Source organism: Lepisma saccharinum, chromosome 1, assembly GCF_977018435.1.
Source record: "Lepisma saccharinum chromosome 1, izLepSacc3.1, whole genome shotgun sequence".
NCBI lineage: Eukaryota > Metazoa > Arthropoda > Insecta > Zygentoma > Lepismatidae > Lepisma > Lepisma saccharinum.
The window spans coordinates 154,648,371-154,666,633 of record NC_139229.1 but is presented as its reverse complement, the minus strand read 5'-3'; the positions used below and the strand labels follow the sequence as shown (position 1 = coordinate 154,666,633).

General features: G+C 38.8%; 1 protein-coding gene across 15 annotated transcripts in view; it reads right to left on the bottom strand.

The window, feature by feature from the left end:
• Window positions 1–18,263, bottom strand: part of Mctp (multiple C2 domain and transmembrane region protein) — a 544,727-nt gene that overhangs the window by 165,066 nt on the left and 361,398 nt on the right. For all 15 annotated transcript variants that reach the window (XR_014443766.1, XR_014443765.1, XM_083140853.1 and 12 more), the window contains 2 exons: window positions 7,421–7,596; window positions 4,487–4,598 (listed from right to left, as the gene is read on the bottom strand). Coding sequence is in view for 13 of the 15 variants with exons in the window: in XM_083140853.1 (XP_082996979.1) it covers window positions 4,487–4,598; window positions 7,421–7,596 (288 nt within the window). In the remaining 2 variants the exon portion in view is untranslated. The remainder of the gene's footprint in view (window positions 1–4,486; window positions 4,599–7,420; window positions 7,597–18,263) is intronic.

Sequence of the window (18,263 nt, the reverse complement as noted above, 5' to 3'; positions counted from 1 at the left end):
TTTCCTCCTCCTTTGTTAATAAGAGACTTCTTTATATTTTCATCGTTCCTTTATTTTTATTGTCCAAGGTTTATTTCATCCTTTCTTCGTTTGTTTGTATTAGCTTTCCTAATAATTCATCAGAAATTGTTTCTTCCTTTTCCGTCAAAGTATTATTAATGGTACAAGTATCAATTCACAATAAAATAGTTTTTCCATTTCATTTCCTAGCAGCCATCCTCCATTCTCAAACATAGCAGAAATTGTATTCCTTCAGTTTCTATACATATCTACACGAGTTTGTTTTGAGTATTTGTGTAAGTCCACTTTATGCACAGATAGGCTAATCGGGACTGGGCCTAGAGCCTAACATGGGATCTAAACAACTATGTGCCTTCACCGGGACCTCTTGATTAAAGAGCGACGACGCTACCATTACGCCAACAGGGAGATGGTTCTATGCCCTGTACGCAATAAGTCTATTTCGTAAATTTATGTCTGATTTACATCGCAGATATTGTTATATTATATTTATATCACTGTTTGGCTATTGGTTTAAATACTTCTTTCTGCTATTTACCCATTATATATGTTTTAGTAATCCGCTTCATTTCGACATCGTTTACCAGAAGTATAATAGAACAAACCAATCCAACGTAATCCATTATTATTGATGATAGAACCAAGGATCACTGCTTCCCGTTTGTTCTTCAGTTTTTGCACATCAGATTACTTACGCCTCGCCAAACAATCTCTGCTGAGTTTCTTCCTTAGCCTTCCGCCATTGCACTTTCTTTTGGGGAATCTCCAATGCCAGCGTGACCCATGAATTTCACGCTCCTCTATCTCCTTGTCTTTCCTAGTCATCCGCGTGAGAAATTCCCTCGCCATCCCATTTCCTTCTGTTGCGTTTCTGCAGATCCGAGGTCGGTCTAACTGGAGTGGAAGGTGAAATATGAGTTGGAAGCTATGACTGCGGCCTCTATCTCGCCTTCACGCCCCACTAAGCATAACTGGTCGTTGCAGCCTGGTGTCCTCTGTTGGACTGCTATGACGGTTATTGTCATATGGTATCATAAAATTACAAGAATGTAATGAATGCTGAGAACATTTAAATATTTTACTTACGTCCGTAAACCGGTACATTACGAAGTTCAGAAAATAACGCTAGATGGCACTATTTGTAATTCATTATAAATTGTAAAACTCTTAAATCACATTGTACGTTAATGTTATTTCGAAGTTAAATTCAAAGTCATGGTATTGCAAGTGCCTTTATAACAAGTTTTAATCTCTTTTTGTTGAAAATCTCATTGTCATAAAATTTACCGCCAAAAACAGTTTGCTTTCGCTATGCACAAGGACATTTTGTTGTGACGGCGGCTGCACGCAAGGACAATTTGCAGTGATGGCGAAAACTTATAAAATTTACAGCGTAGTATTCTCCATTATTGTGCTTGAATAAAATAACTATAATCAATTAAGTCTTTATGACATTCAGATAATTAATACATACATATATGAATATTTGTACTTAATATTATGTTCAGTAGAACTTCTCGTGTCACGCTGAAAATGTGATGTATAAAGGAGAAAAAAGAGAAAAAAAAAACGGGGAAAAAGGAGAAAGGAGGAGGCCGGGGTAATGGTGAAGGAGGAGAGAAATAACGGAACCATGTGGGAAGGAATCCTCATTGTTTAGCTTACGGAAGATAAGTGTTCGACAGTGAAGGAATGTACTGCACTTTGTACAACAGGAGATCGGCCGTTGGATCGAGCAATTAATGGAAGTAAGGTGATGCGATTAGGCAGTTCCATTACAAAGGTAGGGTGTGAAAAGGATCACGTGACCCACCGTTTCAGGAGGTAAGCTGCAGCAGTTTAATCACTTTTCATGAGCTCATGTTTATATACTTCAAAGGTAGATCTATCTAAAGTACGTTTCGAATAAAGCATGCTAGCGTGTGTATCTAGTGTGGAAAATAAATCGAAAATTTAGCGTTCCGTATCTCGTGGTTGACAGCTAATGGCGGGCGATGCCGTTACATGTAAAAATGGAGTTTTCTCTAATAATTTGAACATGATCTGATACAATACATCCAGAGAACCTTGAATAAGTGCTTATCCTTATAATTTTAAATCTGCGTAGTAATCAGAGACAAAAGGTATTTTATTGCGTCTGAATATTTCAAGGTCACATGTCGTAATGCAGGTATGTAGTCGGCAGAAAGACGAATTAGTGAAAATTTGCACGGTTAGTAAGAAATGTGCAATTGCTTGAAATTGTCTGTGTAAAATTATCTGGGTTAATTATATAAACTTGACGAGTTATAACCTTGAATGAGGCGATGTTGCCAAATCAGACGCACGGTGAAGATATTTAATTCTAATTCAGCTGTTCGTACTAAATTCAGTTACGAGCTGAGTGCAAGTGAAAATATAAACAGCTCCTGTTAATGATCAGGGAGAGGTGTAATTTCTCATATAATAAATGTTTAATTATTTCGAAACTCCTATTTCATTCCATATATGCTTACAAAATCGGTATGTGATAATTGCATGTTGACATATCTTAATATTGTGTGTTTTCTTTCAGAGGGAAGAACTTTGTGTGTCTTGCCAACGTAACTCATATTATTTCATGCTGGTAATTGGTTTGGCAATCAGCTAGGGAAAGATCAGGTTGTTGGGTTACTACAAAATTTGGTATTCCGTTAGACATGTTTGAACGATATGGAAGTAGACTGGATAAAACATGTAAACTGCATCACATACATTTGTACTAGCTCTGAATTTGATATCCAAGACTGAATTATATGGTGGCTGACAGGCATATTCTTATTTGAATATTGATCTTATTAAGTAAACTTATATTGTTCACATAAAAGGAATCCCTTTCGAGGTCAGTTGTTCTCCACAGTATACAACAAATCAGCGCTGCCGGCGTTACTAGGTAGAACTCGTGGGAGCTATCCGAAACATAAATTTGAAGTTGCTGTAATTTTGGTGTTGAGAGGATTGTTTGGATGCTCTCATGACGTGATTGGTGCAGGTGGCCCTCGCCTCTGATTACGGAGACATTAATTGGGTTCTGGACCATCGTAAAAGTCAAATAAATAGGTAGAACATCGTACTGCGACGTCGCTTTTCTGTTAGCTTGAACGGCAGGGATTGGGTAACAAAATAGGGCATAGCAAATCTCATGAAAATGCCCACTTGAATGGATATTCTATCTGGATTTGGATAGAATCTGCGGTAGAGAATTGACATGCGGAGCCAGGAAATTAGGCAGCTACATGGACGTCCGCAGGATTTTTTCCAGGGAGGGGCAAGAAAGGTATTTTTTCCAGGGGGACAAGCAAGGCACAGTTTCCGCAATAATAGTGTTGTTCCCTCAAAAAAACTTTGCTTAAATTCTAATTTATTATGTTCGTGCAATAATTATTCATGTATTAGGGTGGGTTAACCGGTGCCACTATAACAGGGCGCCTAGTGGAGAATGTTGAGTGTGAAAGTTTACATCAGAATGTTTTGCCTCATTCACATTTGATGATACAGTTGAACCCTTTGGAAACATTTAACACTGATTTATTTTCTCTTTCGGTGAGTAGTAGAGGAAGAAGAAACGCAGAACAATTGGCGACTTGGTTCTTTGGTTATCTTATGAGCTATCAATATAGGTAAAATATATGAACATTCGTTAATTTCTAGGACGTACACACACACACACATTTCTTACTTGCCTAAAAATAACAACGACGCCTAATCTGCTCGATCGCTGACGTAATAACGCAATATAAAATGGCTGCTGGCAGCCAGAGACAGATGGTTTCTGAATAGTGGACCAGAAGGGGACTGGGAACATTAGTGTAGTGCCATGTGTTAGCTGTTTTAAACACTAATATGATTTTCGTAAAGTGGACCACCTTGCGAACACGGGCTACCTTTGGCTCACCTACCTTACGTAGAATGCTACGTTTTCGTTGCCTCTGGCCCTGTACCTTCTTTCACTTGACTTTTTCCAAAAAATCTCTCCTTTGGAATAACAGTTATGATATTCCGAACTATGCAGAGCCTCCCCGATGGTGCAGTGGTAGCGTCTTCTCCGGGTTCTATACCCGGTCGAGGCACAAGTGGTTCGGATCCCACTTTAAACTGTAGGTCCAGTCCCGATTAGCCTTACTCTGCATAAAGTAGACTTAAAACAACAAATCAACCAACCAACCAAACTATGTAAAAGTACAGCCTGTTAAGAATTTCTTCTTTGCTGTTGTCTAGCTATGCATGGGCGTCCGGAAGGATGTCCAGGGGAGGCCGTGCCCCCCTGGAAAATGAAAGTCAACCGAAAATTATATATTTCACACACATAATTTCATTTCAGCCACAATAATAGGTGTTAATTATAATCAAACCTATGACTTATTTTTTACTCAGTGAAGCAATATAGCCTACATATATGATACGTTTAGTAGCTTCGACTCAAGTCTTCCTATTAGCAGCTACTCACCTCCTGTATCCTTGGCAACTAGGTCACGGCCCCTTTTCAGGTGGACGCGCAATTGGAAGAACGAATGTTGCCGCAAGATGGCTTCCCGACGCCTGGTGACTTCGTCTTGCACCTGGAAAACAAAATGACCTCTCTTAGTTGAGAACCGTAGCATGATTCGAAAACAATATTAACAAATTGGGTTAAAAATTAAGGGATTCACGTCATGATATGAACTACAATACCGCCAAGATATCTGAAACCTCGGAAAAAAATGCGAACAACAGTACTAGCGACAATACCACCACTGTTTTCAGGACAGGAATTCAAATATAGTAGTGGAACTGTATGGATTATATGATGGTGTCTTCGAACTTTTGGATCGCATCTTAACAAAAATTCCATGTAATTAGATAATTGCTGTCAGAGGAACACGAAATTTTAACAAAAGGTACGTTGCCTCCTACGTTGTGCTGCAAGAATATTTCTATAAATAACAGAACTATCATAAAAGCTATGATGCGAAAACTTCGGGCTGCAGTCTGGCACTCATTGTCCCATGAGCGCGTTAAATTTCCAAGCGACAAACTTCAAGGATGCTTTTGAGAATAGCGGCGAGAGAAGAAAAGTCACGCACCATTTGAAAGTTGGAGGAGTTCTACCCTTAAAACTCAGTTATGAGTTACGACACTTTGAGTATTTGCATTTCTACGAGTTGGAGGGCCACAGAGGGTTTCAGAGGTGACCAGGCAATTTTTCTATCGTAGTGATGGATAAAATGATGACGATCCGTCGATAATTTGCATGTTATGCTGTGTACACGCGGGAACACATGTACATGTATTTATACGAGGGAGACCCAAAAAGTTCGCGAAATCTCCCTTTTCTATTTCTATTTTAATTATATATTACATCACTTTTCATCCTCTTTATACTAATCGCGACGATAAGGATGAATGTAGTTGATGGGGGATACTCTCGAAGGAAAACAGGTGTCTACGCCAGGACTCGAACTGAGGAAAGTAGATCGCGTGTCCAGCACTCAACGTGCCCGGTCACCAAGGTAGCAAAAAATCGTCCATTTGAAGATGAAAGCAATAAGATAATGTAATTATGATTTTTCCAAACTGCATGTTTTACAACGACTACCTCAACGGGGGAAAAATGATATTTGAACGATTTTCCCATCGGTAAGAAAGCAAACTCAAGGGAAATTAATGCCATTTTCATTTTTTTCTTTATTTCTTTATAACCTTCATTAACTGCAATCTAGTAAAGCACACTGCCAGCTAGCCTTATTTTGGTTGGAAATGCAAAAACCTGGGCCCTCCCCGATTGCGTAGTGGTAACGTCGTTGATTTGTAATCAAGGGTTTCTGTGTTCGATACACGGTGGAGATACATAGTGGTTCGGCTCGCACTTTAAATTGTAGCTGCGTTCAATCCCGATTACCCCTCTGCGCGTAAAGTATACTTAAAAACAAGAACTAAAACAAACAAAAAAAAAATATGCAAATTTGTAAGAATGGAGTGCGCCTGACGAAATCATTTCTTGACATCGTGGAGACGATGTTACGTTCCACTATGAGGACTGCTATTTTATTTTCGTGTGGTATTAATCTCTAATGATCAGTGGCAACCCTTCAAAAGACACTTCGACATGAATTTCAACAATTCTCTTATGATTGTCACAAGAAACGTCTGCTCCTTATTCGCTCAGATCTCCCTCCGGACTGAGCGAAACGATCGCGCCGACATCTACACAGGGTTGCCAGGTACAGCACTAAGTTCCATTCTGCGAACTTTTTCAATCTACCGCGGATTACAAAACAATGTTGCTCCGGTATTCCGTCTCGTAGCGATTCAATCTTCCAAAAAAGGACAATAAATTAAAGCTGAAATGTGTAATTAATCAGATTACTCGATACTTCGAATTAACTTTAAATCTCTTTAGGAGTTTCAATTTTCTAAGTTCGAATAAGGTTACGCTGTAACCCGAAGGCGATTTATCTCTCTCTCTCTCTCTCTCTCTCTCTCTCTTAATGTCTCGCTGGAATTACGAGATTGAATTTCTAAAGCATCGGATTGATTCTCCTGCAAGTGTCGCCGAGGAGACGAGAACACCTTACATTCTTACACTCACTTTGCAGGAGTGAAGTTACAGGCTTGGATTTATTATTGAGCTCTAGTACGAATAACCAAGTTTCTGTATTCATATATTCATGTAAATCACATACCATGTCGAAAAGAGAAACTTTTCCAATACTACAAATTCTTGAGTTTCAGTTTTAAGTAGAAAGCCAATCAATGAAAATGTGCCATTACAGGAAAATGAACCAATCAGTGGCGTGGACAAGGAGGGGTTGGTCATAACTCCCTCCCTTTGGCCCAGTATTCCTTAAAAATAGAACGTCAAAGGTAGGAAAATATGGGAAATTGAGGTCTAACTTCTGAAAAAAGTAGAAGTAAGCCCCCCCCCCATTTCCAAAATTCTTGGCACACATCAGAAACCAATTAACCATTGTGGCTGGTTATGGAATGGAATGGTAAGGGATCTCAAATGTTGGAATGTGTGGGATTAAGGTTCATACATTCTAGTGACCAACCCCATTGCCTTCGCAGCGCTATTGCGCTAGTACCTAAACATAGGCGTGCCCAGGAAAATGGAGGAGGGGGTAGGTTGACAAGGAATCCACAATGGGAGGACAGCTTCTGCTAAATTTGGAGAAAAAAATCCAAGAACCTCGATTACTCTGCTACAAAAAAGTAGCCGGCTAAGATCTTAGTTAGATATGTGTGAATGGCCAGCCATTGGGCTTAAAGCGCTTCTGACTGTACAACCTCTAAAGGTCGCCCACATCAAAACTCCCATATTATAAAGATATCTATGAATCCATTGTTACAGCTTTTTAACCCACCTCGTATGAGGATGCAATGCAGAAGAAGCAATACTCACCGAAATGGCATCCGAGGTGCTCGGCTGTTCGTTATCACAGGCATTTTTGGGAGAGTCTGCCTTCGTGTCTAGCAGACGAACGATGGGGGTTCGTGGTCGCAGCTTTGGGGAATCCCCCGGCGTGACGTCGGCGGACGGCATACGGGAGAGTGTCGGGTCGCTGCCGCGGGAAGTTTCTGAAACGAGAAAAACAAGCATTCCAGTCTCAGCACAGATCGTATATTACCTAATTAGCATATACAGAGCGCCCACAAAAGTTACATCAATTTTCAAAAGTCTGACGTCATGCGCAGACTGAAATATCTCGAGAAATGCCTGCGCAATGTTACGTAATTTGTTCTTCGAGTACGTTGAAAGTGATGTATTGCATAATTTATGCTTTAGATTGGTATTTGGAAAGTTTATTTCACTACAAGAATGTCAGAAGAATGCTGAATTTTTAGGGATAGTATCGAAACGATTCTTTCCAGAACCTGAGTCTCGTCCTCGCTGTCGTCTCGATTTATACTTTCCCATTCTCGCCTCGAAATATAGTCTAAATGACACATACAGAGTTTCACCGCAAAAAGCAAACAACATTTCTTAGTAAACGCCTCGTTTCGAATCTACGAACACTAGAAAAACTTAACTTTATTCTGAACATATACAAACACACAGCACAGGTTCGAAGTTACTCCCAATGGAATAACTTTGTAATTCCTATGCAGAAAATATAACTTATCTCTAAATAATTAAGTAGATAATTGCTTCATATGTCTGAAAAACATAGAAGTAAATTTGACTGTAAATTTTTCAATATCTTTCTTATTCTCGTTCTCAACTCGACAATTTCGAAGTATCTGGCCTCGTTCTCATCTCGATTTTTTACATGGTCTAGGTCTACTGTATTACCTAACCTAACCTAAACTAAACTAATCTACTCAATTTACGCAAATTTGTAACAGAAATGTTAAAATAAAATAAAAGTAAGAAGCGGCAGAAACGTTTTGAAAATCTTGCACAGCAGATCAGTACGAAGATTACCTGTACCTTTTACGAGTTCACAGCCATACATACATACATAAACAACTGAGAGTGCACCAGTGTACCACTGCAACCGAACAGCATTTGAAGTACTTGGTATTATCCATACATCAAGAACGATCTTGATTCTGATTTTAGTAGTTATATCAGCGTTTCGCCTATTTCTTATTTTCACATTGTTCTACCACTGCATGCAGAACCGGGTTGAAGCGTAGAATACCATTCGGAATTCATATATTTTTCCTTTGTTACACTTTCATTATGCATAGTGGCTTGACAATTTAATCAGCATTGTGAATTTAACTTGAACGCTTTAAAAATCATATATACTGTATATCGTGCTTCAAATTGGAAAATTACATTATGTACTTGGAAAAAAGTTCGAAATGGAAAATATTCCAATGACGCAGTCGCACCTGTGCCATGGCCGCTGTGACCAGAATTAATTTTTAATTTATAAAAACATGTAGTTAAGAATCGATGCGCTTGCCTCCTGCGTTAGGAAGCAGTTCCAATTCAGAACGACAGATGGCAGGAGCGGAGTCGAGAGGGACAGAAAACGTATGCAATATTGTGAAAACTTATTGATGTTTGTTTCTGCAGAGAGAATTTTAGTCTTTCCATCTTCCTAATGTGGGATAAAGACACAGAAGATACAAATCTGTGGTAAAGATAATCTGGGCATTTATTAGAAATTTAATGAATTTTTTGGGAGAATCCGGACTAGTCTAATGGAAACTGCTATTTCTGGGAAACTACCCGATATAATCTGGTTCCTGGCCATTAGTCCCGCAGAAATTTTGAGTTGGACGAAATCTCTTTTGACCCTGTTAGGGCATGCCTAAAGAAAGGGAAAAAATCTTGGGTAGACATCTGGCATACCGGGCACCAACAAAATAAATCGATCATAACTCCTTTGAAATTGGTTTTTGACAATTTTTCAGAGACATATTTTATTCAGAATTGAAAACGGAACATAAAACATTCTTACAGTTGTTTTCATATCTTGCACTGTTATGGAGATATATCCAGTGAAGAATTTGGGTTGGGTTTTTGCATGAAGGGAAGACATGTGTATGGAGGATGCCTTCATTTTGTGGCATGCAATCATAAGTATATTACTAGGTGTTTTGCTGGACAATGTGTCAAGAGAAGGTACATGTACTCTTCGCAACATTTTAATTGACCGCCCTGAAAAAAATCAAAGTCCTGAATTCGTAAATTTGGCAACATAGCGCTTCAGAGTCCACAAATAGTATCCAACTTAGCAACAGTTTTTCTTTCTAAACGAAAATGCTCTTGTGAATTTCTTTCATTCTTTCACATTCCATGAAGTTAGAAATACTAAACCAGTAATATAATACGCAATTAAACAAAAATCGTAAATTGGAAATAGAAATGTTGATTTTTTTAAAGACTATTCGTTCTGAAATAGAAAATAGGGGAATTTATGTGCAGTTGGAAACACTGAACTCGTTCTCCACCACCTGGAGAGAATTGAAATCACATATCAATGCAATGAAGCAAATTTATCTCGATTTTAGGCAAAATTACAGTAAAGATAAATTGCACAATACCGGACGATTCTACAGATTCCCTGATCTGTGGCGAAACATGGTTCGGAACTCCGGCAAAATGTTATTTCAACAGATCAACTTGTTTTCAAGGCTTTCACGTTAGCCATCACTTGGAGTAGTTGGTTAAGCGATCGTCTCGTTTGCTTTTTCGTCAAGAACAAAAAAACATCGTAGGTTCAAATCTCACCCACTCCTGATTCTTTTTTTTATTGTTATTTACGTAGTACGAAGTGTTGTAATAATGTAATATAAGATTACATTAAATCACTGTAAATATTTATGTGATGCGTACCTCGGAAATGTTTCTACTCATCTTCTTGATTTTTCAGTGATTTGCAGGATTTTTGGCAAGACCTTTCATTTCATTTAGTTGTCAAGAGCTATGTTAACACACATTAAGAATTAATATATCATAAATACATGTTCTTAAACAGCATATTGTAATCAAGGTGTCCCCGTTTTAATATCAGGTGGAGGCTCATTCCACAGTGGTTCGGATCCCACTTTAAACTGTAGGTCCAGTCCCGATTAGCTTTACTGTGCATAAAGTTGACTTACAACAACAAATCAACCAATACATCTCCTTTCAGAGTGGGCCTTCTACGATACTGTAGTCGGCCAGCATCCGAAAATACAGTTCTGCTTCGCGTACACCAGAGTATAATTTCATTTAATATTGTGACTAATTTTACTTTAAAACCACAGATTAAAGAGATAATAGTGTCCAGAAAAAGAACCTCAAAGTAGATTTCACACAAAGTATTTTAATCCATTGCCAAACATTTCAGTTAAGAATGATATTATGCTTTTCCATTGACCGTATTTTCGATTCACAGCGAATTTGCTAAAAGGACCATGTCAAGAAATCTAAATATGTAAGTTTTACTAGTAATTGCATTTAAAATGCACAAAACAACAGGGGAGGAGAAAAATAAACCTCAAAAATAAGTAAAAAATGCAACAAAAACTGTTAAGAATACTGACAAATAAACTAAAAGCCAAAAAAGGCTGAAAAATGCAAAAGAAATGTAAAATAGAAAGTGTTTTCAGGCTGTAACTGAATTGAAACTGACATGATATCAGGTTTGGCATTGTTTTTAAGGGTCAGACAAAAAGTTGATTTTTCCTCAACTTCCGGACCCTAATTACTAATTATGACCATTGGAAAAGTTGGAGGGAAGGAGACGGCTTACTTAAATTTTTCTTGCTGAGGGATCGTATTGTCCCATATCTCCACTTTCTAATACAGAAAAAAAATCAAGTTCATATTTCGAAAATGACTTGCAGTTTTCCACCACGAAAATATGTTTTCATAGTTTGAAGTTCGTTAGTATTTCCATTGTTTTATTTTCACACATATTTTATATTTCATACGTTGAATATCCCTTTCCTCTCTCTTTTCAAACAGTTTTTGGAAAAAAGCTGAAGTTTCTTGGCAACCAGGTTCTGGTTCAAATTACTCCTTTTCGCTCTCCTGTTCCTACCTTAAACAAATAACAAAATACTTCGTAACTAAACAATTGCTTGTTGAAAACACGGAATTTTTACACAATTTACAAAATATGACAAAACACCAATAGACATGTTCAACATCTTTCCCTTTCATCGTTTCTCGATTTTTTCTGAATTCCTTTCCTCATGAAAATTGCCATAAGGAAATTATAGACATGACATTATGTGTGAATTGGTTTCTTCAAACTGGTAGCTAATCATAACATGATCTACCTGGAGGAAAGGTAGCGTGCTTGATTCTCACGAGGGAGGTCCTAGGTTCGATTCTCCACCTAGGCAGGATTTTTATCATGAGTTTATCGTTGGATGTAAAGTTTATCCACCATGCTAAGAAGTTAACATTGGTCTCTGTATTTCACGAGGTGAAAGGAAATTAGTAAGTGAAAGTTGTTTGGATGATAGGAGGAAGTCACATGCCACGTGGAATGTGCAGAATCAAGTTACGTAGAGCTAAGTCTGTAATGGCGGTACCGAATATTGCAAAGTTAGTGGGGAAAGTGTGTTATATCTGATACTCGTACTTTCTGTTCAAAGAAGACAAACATTTTAGATACAAAGGCAGTGACGAATTAACGATCATTAAGAGGTTTCGAATGTTTTTTTGTCACTCACTATATAAATACTTATTAGTAGTTTTTTATCGAATCGGCCTCCGTCGCAATAACCATTTACTTATGTTAATTGGCGATTTACTATTATTTTTAGACGCATGGTAAGATGGTGGTGAGGGGATCGACAACAGTCATTACGAAGGAACGGACATAAAATTACCAATCTTAGCAATTTGAACTCATTAAACTCTCTTCTTCGTTACAGTAATGCACTACATCACTACTTAACATAACTGTATATGTTTGTTTTAGTATATCGAAATCAAATAATCAATATTTTAGGTGTCAGTAAAGAACAAACAATACATAACTTAAATAACATTAAATTTTCCATCCTGAATACATATATGTGATTTGTGAATTAATCAGGATGTGTGTGTTAACACAACATATGAACAATAACTAAAAAAAAAGTTTTAACTTTAAAAACTGGAAATCTGCAACTTATAAGGGGAAATATGCGCAGAAGGGACGTCCCTCAAGTGTGCATCGTATTCATTTTTTAAATATTCTAATATCAACGGTCTCTATTCAGCAAAAAAAAAATGAGGAGAGGGTGGGATTTGAACCCGCGACCTTTCACGCTTGACGAAAAATAAGGAAAGCAGGATGTAAACAACTGCTCTACGTTAACTTCATGACGTAATACCCTTTAAAACATGTTGACGTTTATGAAGACTCCCACCTTCCTGTGCACATTTTCTCGACAAGTCGTGAAAAATATTATTTTTTGAGAACTGTTTGATATTATGCAAGCTATTGTAAATAAAATGTCGCATAAACTCCTCACAAATTTGCTTCTTTCTGCACAAACTTGATGGCGATATCCTCCAGGTGGAGATATACTGTATTCAGTGTTTAAACCCCCCAAATTTCAAGTCGAGCAAGCAGAATCATAAAAATTCGTCAAGGTTCTTTTTCCAATTTATTATTTCTGTTTGATTGTGTATTATAATAGCGGTTTATAGTTTCTAAGTTCATGGAAAGTGCGAAATTGAAAACCTCTCACCGCAGCGTTTTTCGTCTAGTGGAAGGACCAACTCAAAGTTGGCTACTCTCACTTGGAGCCGAACTGCAATGCTTCTAAGTTTACGAATTCGGGAGTTAAAATTATTTCGGGGTGGTCAAATAAGATGTTGCGAAGTGTACATGGCGTCGGGAATTCAATATGGCCGCCATGGAGGTTCTGAACATAAAATACTGTCCATATCCTGATTTAGAGTTCGTTTATCAGATTTTTCCAGAGGTACTTATCTGTTAATAAATAGTGAAAAAGTATTATTATAATTTTTGTAACTACTATGGTAAAGGTGTAATAACATCACCTGTGACTACCGCATTGTCATTGTAAATTTGAAATTTAATCAGCTCACATGCTATCAAGAATAAAAGTAGTTGTAATCATTAGGAAACATCATATCATCAGTACAGTCAGTTTAGTCAAATTCCTCGTCATTTTGATCTGATTATCTGTCTTGTAAGTCATTGTTTTCACACTTCTCTTCATCTCCACTACAAGCACACAGTTCAGTACGTCACAGATACTGATCTCGGCACATTCATCAACATTTCTTCTTTCCGCAACAACAACATGTCAACTGTAATATACTATGGAACTGTAAGTAGTGTGAATATGACAGGAATGATCTTGTCATCCTCATTTTCTTCTATTTTACCATCAACCGCCTATTGGGTTGGGTAGATATGAATGTGCCTTTTCTGCATTTATTTTACTCCAATACTTGGAAGTAAGCGTTCTGATGAAAGGTGTCAGGGTCACTTTGGCAGCAGCGTTCACTATCTAATGCTAACCCAGCTTGTGTACGTACAGGAGTACTTGCAAAGAAGGAAAGAAATGATTGTTGAACGTATTTGATGGCGCAGAAGATGATGTGCTTCAGTAGTTTGAAAATCTTGGTTCTTCTGGATTCGATGAACATGATGACAAAAAAAATGAATGAATTGATTGATTGATTGATTTTACTATGCGTTTCTGCCGCTTTTGGATAATTTCAAAGGTGAAAATGAGTAATACTAAGATGAAATAGATGAGAGGACAATCACAAACCCATATGGATAGACATGAGTCTAGACTCCAGAACATTGTTAGTCTGCAAAATGCAGTCCAGGGTGTACAAAGGAAATTGACATTTGAGTGTCTCATGAAAAGGGTCACCCCTTACACCCCAAACATGATGATAGAATTGTTAAGAAATTCATTTAAGTAGTGCCTGACACCAAAAATCAAAGATTTCGGCGAACCACGATGGTAGCTATTCACATAAAGAGATGTTCAAGGCTCATGTCTGGCTCCAACCAAAGTGACCGTCACACCTTTTATCAGAAGTGGTTACTTCCAAGCATTGGAGTGAAATAAAAGAAGAAAAGGCACATCGAAATATACCCAGCCAAATAGGCTGTTGATGGGAAAAAGAAGAAAATGAGGATGACAAGGAGATCATCCTTGTCTCTGAAGCTCTAGGTAGTGTGAACATGACATTTACACTACCTAGAGCTTCAGAGAATGTTGAATGAGGAAGTCACAGGTGACGTCATTACTCCTTTACCATAATAGGCTAGGTGTCCGAAAACTAGAAATATGGAAGGGTATGGAGTGTAACTCACCTTATGTGCACAGACAAGAGTGCTAGCGTCAAATAGCCCCTTGATTGAAAGGCAAACCAAACATAGTTATCATACCAAGAGCGCCTCATTCTGTATCAAACGCTCATTGTGATCGGAGGACAATCTCTTGGTAAAGTGTTCAATGTACAGTAAGAACATGGCGGAAAGACGACAGTTGGACCATTTTTTAAAGGAAAGAATCACAGGACACTTGGAAGATATTTCCAGGCTTTCGCTATGGTATCAAGATACAGCAGATGTCCATCGTAGGCTAGTACAAGGCAGTCCACGAATAACAATGTCATAACAGCGTTTCTGGCTTTAACTGCACGACAAACCGGACGATGCCTGCAACACAACTGTCCTCAGAGCTTCCAGCAGACTCAGTGGTTAGAGTTTCTCTCGCCAAACTGTGTACCGAAGACTCAGCACAGCTGGTCCCTCTGCCAGACGTTCAGTAGCGTGTGTCCCACTTGATCCAGTACACAGAAGAGCCCGTTTATATTTACAGTGGAGTCAGCACCATCAAAATTGGACCATGAACGAACGGAGGAACGTGCTCTTCACAGATCAGTCCACATTCAGTTTGCAAAATGATTCCCGTCGCACATTTATCTCGAGAGAACCTCGGGCACTATTCAATCCCAGGAATATCGTGGAAACGGATCAGTTTGGTGGTGTTGAAATACTAGTGTGGGCAGACATCACGTTAAATGGACGTACGGAGCTGCACCTCTTTGCTGGAGGTACTGTTACTGGTCAGAAGTACAGAGACGAGGTACTCCAACAACATGTCCGACTTTTGAGAGGCGCAGTCGATCCAGAGCCAAATTGTTGGATGACTTTCTTGAAGATTAAGAAGTCACCGCATGGACTGGCTACCGAGGTCTCCAGGAATAAACCCTGTAACGCATTAAGGAGAAGAGTTGCAGCCCGCGAACCTCCAACAAGGACATTGCAAGGCTGTGTAGCTGTTAGGGGTGACCACGCCAAATACAAATCTATGTTTTTTCGTTAAGGAAGCAGTCTTCAATTTTCTTATTTTCTATTGCATTTTTTGTCTTGACACTAAAAACAATTGTTAATTCATGTAACGTTTTGATTAATTTTCACTATGTTTTGTGCAGTTCTGACACTTCATCAATAAAATATTTTCTCATATCTTCGTCATGCTTAATTTTGGACACCACTGTAGTTACAAAAATTATAATAATACTTTTTCTCTATTTATTAACAGATAAACACCTCTGAAAAAATCTGATAAACGAACTCTAAATCAGGATATGGACAGTATTTTATGCTCAGAACCTCCATGGCGGCCATCTTGAATTCCCGACGCCATGTACATGTACCTTCTCTTGACACATTGTCCAACAAAACACCTAGTAATATACTTATGATTGCATGCCACAAAATGAAGGCATCCTCCATACACATGTCTTCCCTTCAAGCAAAAACCCAACGAACCTACAAATGATCAATATGACTCCTGAAGGAGATAAGGAAACATGGTCGATTTTCTTCGTTAACGTCTTCAGAGGCAGTCAGTCATCTTTGATGCATAACGTCATGCAGGCCATGCGCCACAATAGTAGGCATCAACAAAATATCACAGGCAGTAATTTATTGCCCTTTATATGCCAGACTGTTAAGTAAAGTGTAAATATTGCTTAGAATCCTTGCTGAAAAGGATACGGAATTTTTCACTGGATATATCTCCACAACAGCGCAAGATATGAAAGCAACTGTAAGTATGTTTCCTTGTTCCGTTTTCAATTTTGAACAAAATATGTCTCTATGAAAAATTGTCAAAAACCAATTTTATATGAGTTATGATCGATTTATTTTGTTGGTGCGTGAAGCGGCGGCCATCTTGAATTTATGGGCCCCTAGAAAACATGGGCCTGGTATGCCAGATGTCTAACCAAGATTTTTTCCCCTTTCTTTAGGCATGCCCAAACAGGATCAAAAGAGAATACTCGTCCACGCCAAAATTTCTGCGGCACTTATTACCAGGGACCGGATTTATACCTCGGCCTGACGCTAGACTAACTTCAGAAAACAGAAGGAGCTACAACATAAAATGAAGTCAGAAGCTAAAGGACTGTACTCAACTTCCATAACCTAAGGTTATTGTTGCAGACTTGCTACGAGAGTAACAGAATCGACGAAATGCAGACAGATTTCTGTGAGATAACACCAATGGGAGTAAATAGAGGTGCAACTAACTGCGGTATACTTAAAGAGCTAGGGCAAACTAGCTCGAACTAGCTAACACAGCACAAGCACAAATGAGGGTTACAAAGTATTGGTTACTTATCACACGAATGTAGCACCCCGATGATAGGTCACCGCCTACAGAAATATACAGGGTGTCTCATAAGTAATAGCGCAAACTGACACAGGTGAAAGTACACGATAATAGAAGCAAAAAAATCTCAGTAAGCATGGGTCTGCAAACGAGCCGTTTTCGAGATAATCGCCAATGTGTGATTACAAGTCGCCACCGACTTCATTGTTTGTAAACACCGAGTGCTTTAATCCTTGCTCGGTCCGAGGTTTGCTCTTTGTTTACAAAATAGAACATTTCCGAGAGGTGGCGTTGCAATCAAACAGAACATTTCCGAGAGGTGACGTTGTATGGATACAATCAGTACACAGTCTAATCGTATTGTGGGAGTCACGTCAGTTGTGCTGGACTGCGTAGTGAAAATGGAACCTTACAGCAACGAAGAGTATATGGATATGCATTTTGTGTATGGTTTGGCTAACGGCAATGCACGGGAGACTGCACGCTTGTACTGTACAAGAAAAATATCCTGCTCGAAAGCACCCCGATAGTCGCACATTTACTAGGGTACATCAGCGCCTCAAAGAACATGGGAGCTTCGAACATGTAGGAAGACCTGCACGCATTACGCCTGAAGTTGAGGACATGGTGTTGGAAGCAGTAGAACACTCTCCAGGAACCTCGACGCGGAGAAGTGCCGCACAAGTGCCAGTAAGCCGCAGTTGTGTATGGAGAATTTTACATCGCAATTCATTCTACCCTTACCACCTCCAATGAGTTCAATGTCTCAGTGATACGGATTGTGTTCCTATAGTGACGTTTTGTCAGTAGGTGCAACAACAGATTGTACTCAACCCTCGTTTTGCAAGTAACATTTTATTTCAGACGAAGTGGAGTTCACACGCGATGATATTTTTAATTTTCATAATTCTCATGTTTGGAGTGTACTAAACTCACATGCTGTTCATGAGGCACCACATCAGCAACGTTTCTCATTGAATGTGTGGTTAGGGGTACTAGGTGATCGTCTCATTGGACCACACATTCTTCCAACAAGACTAAATGGACCGAGGTACCTTCGGCTTTTGCGGCATGATCTTCCAGGATAGCTTGAGGATGTTTCCCTTGATCCACGTCAGAGTATGTAGTACTTGCACGATGAAGCACCGGTACATTTTGCTGCTGCTGTGAGACATCTAACACGC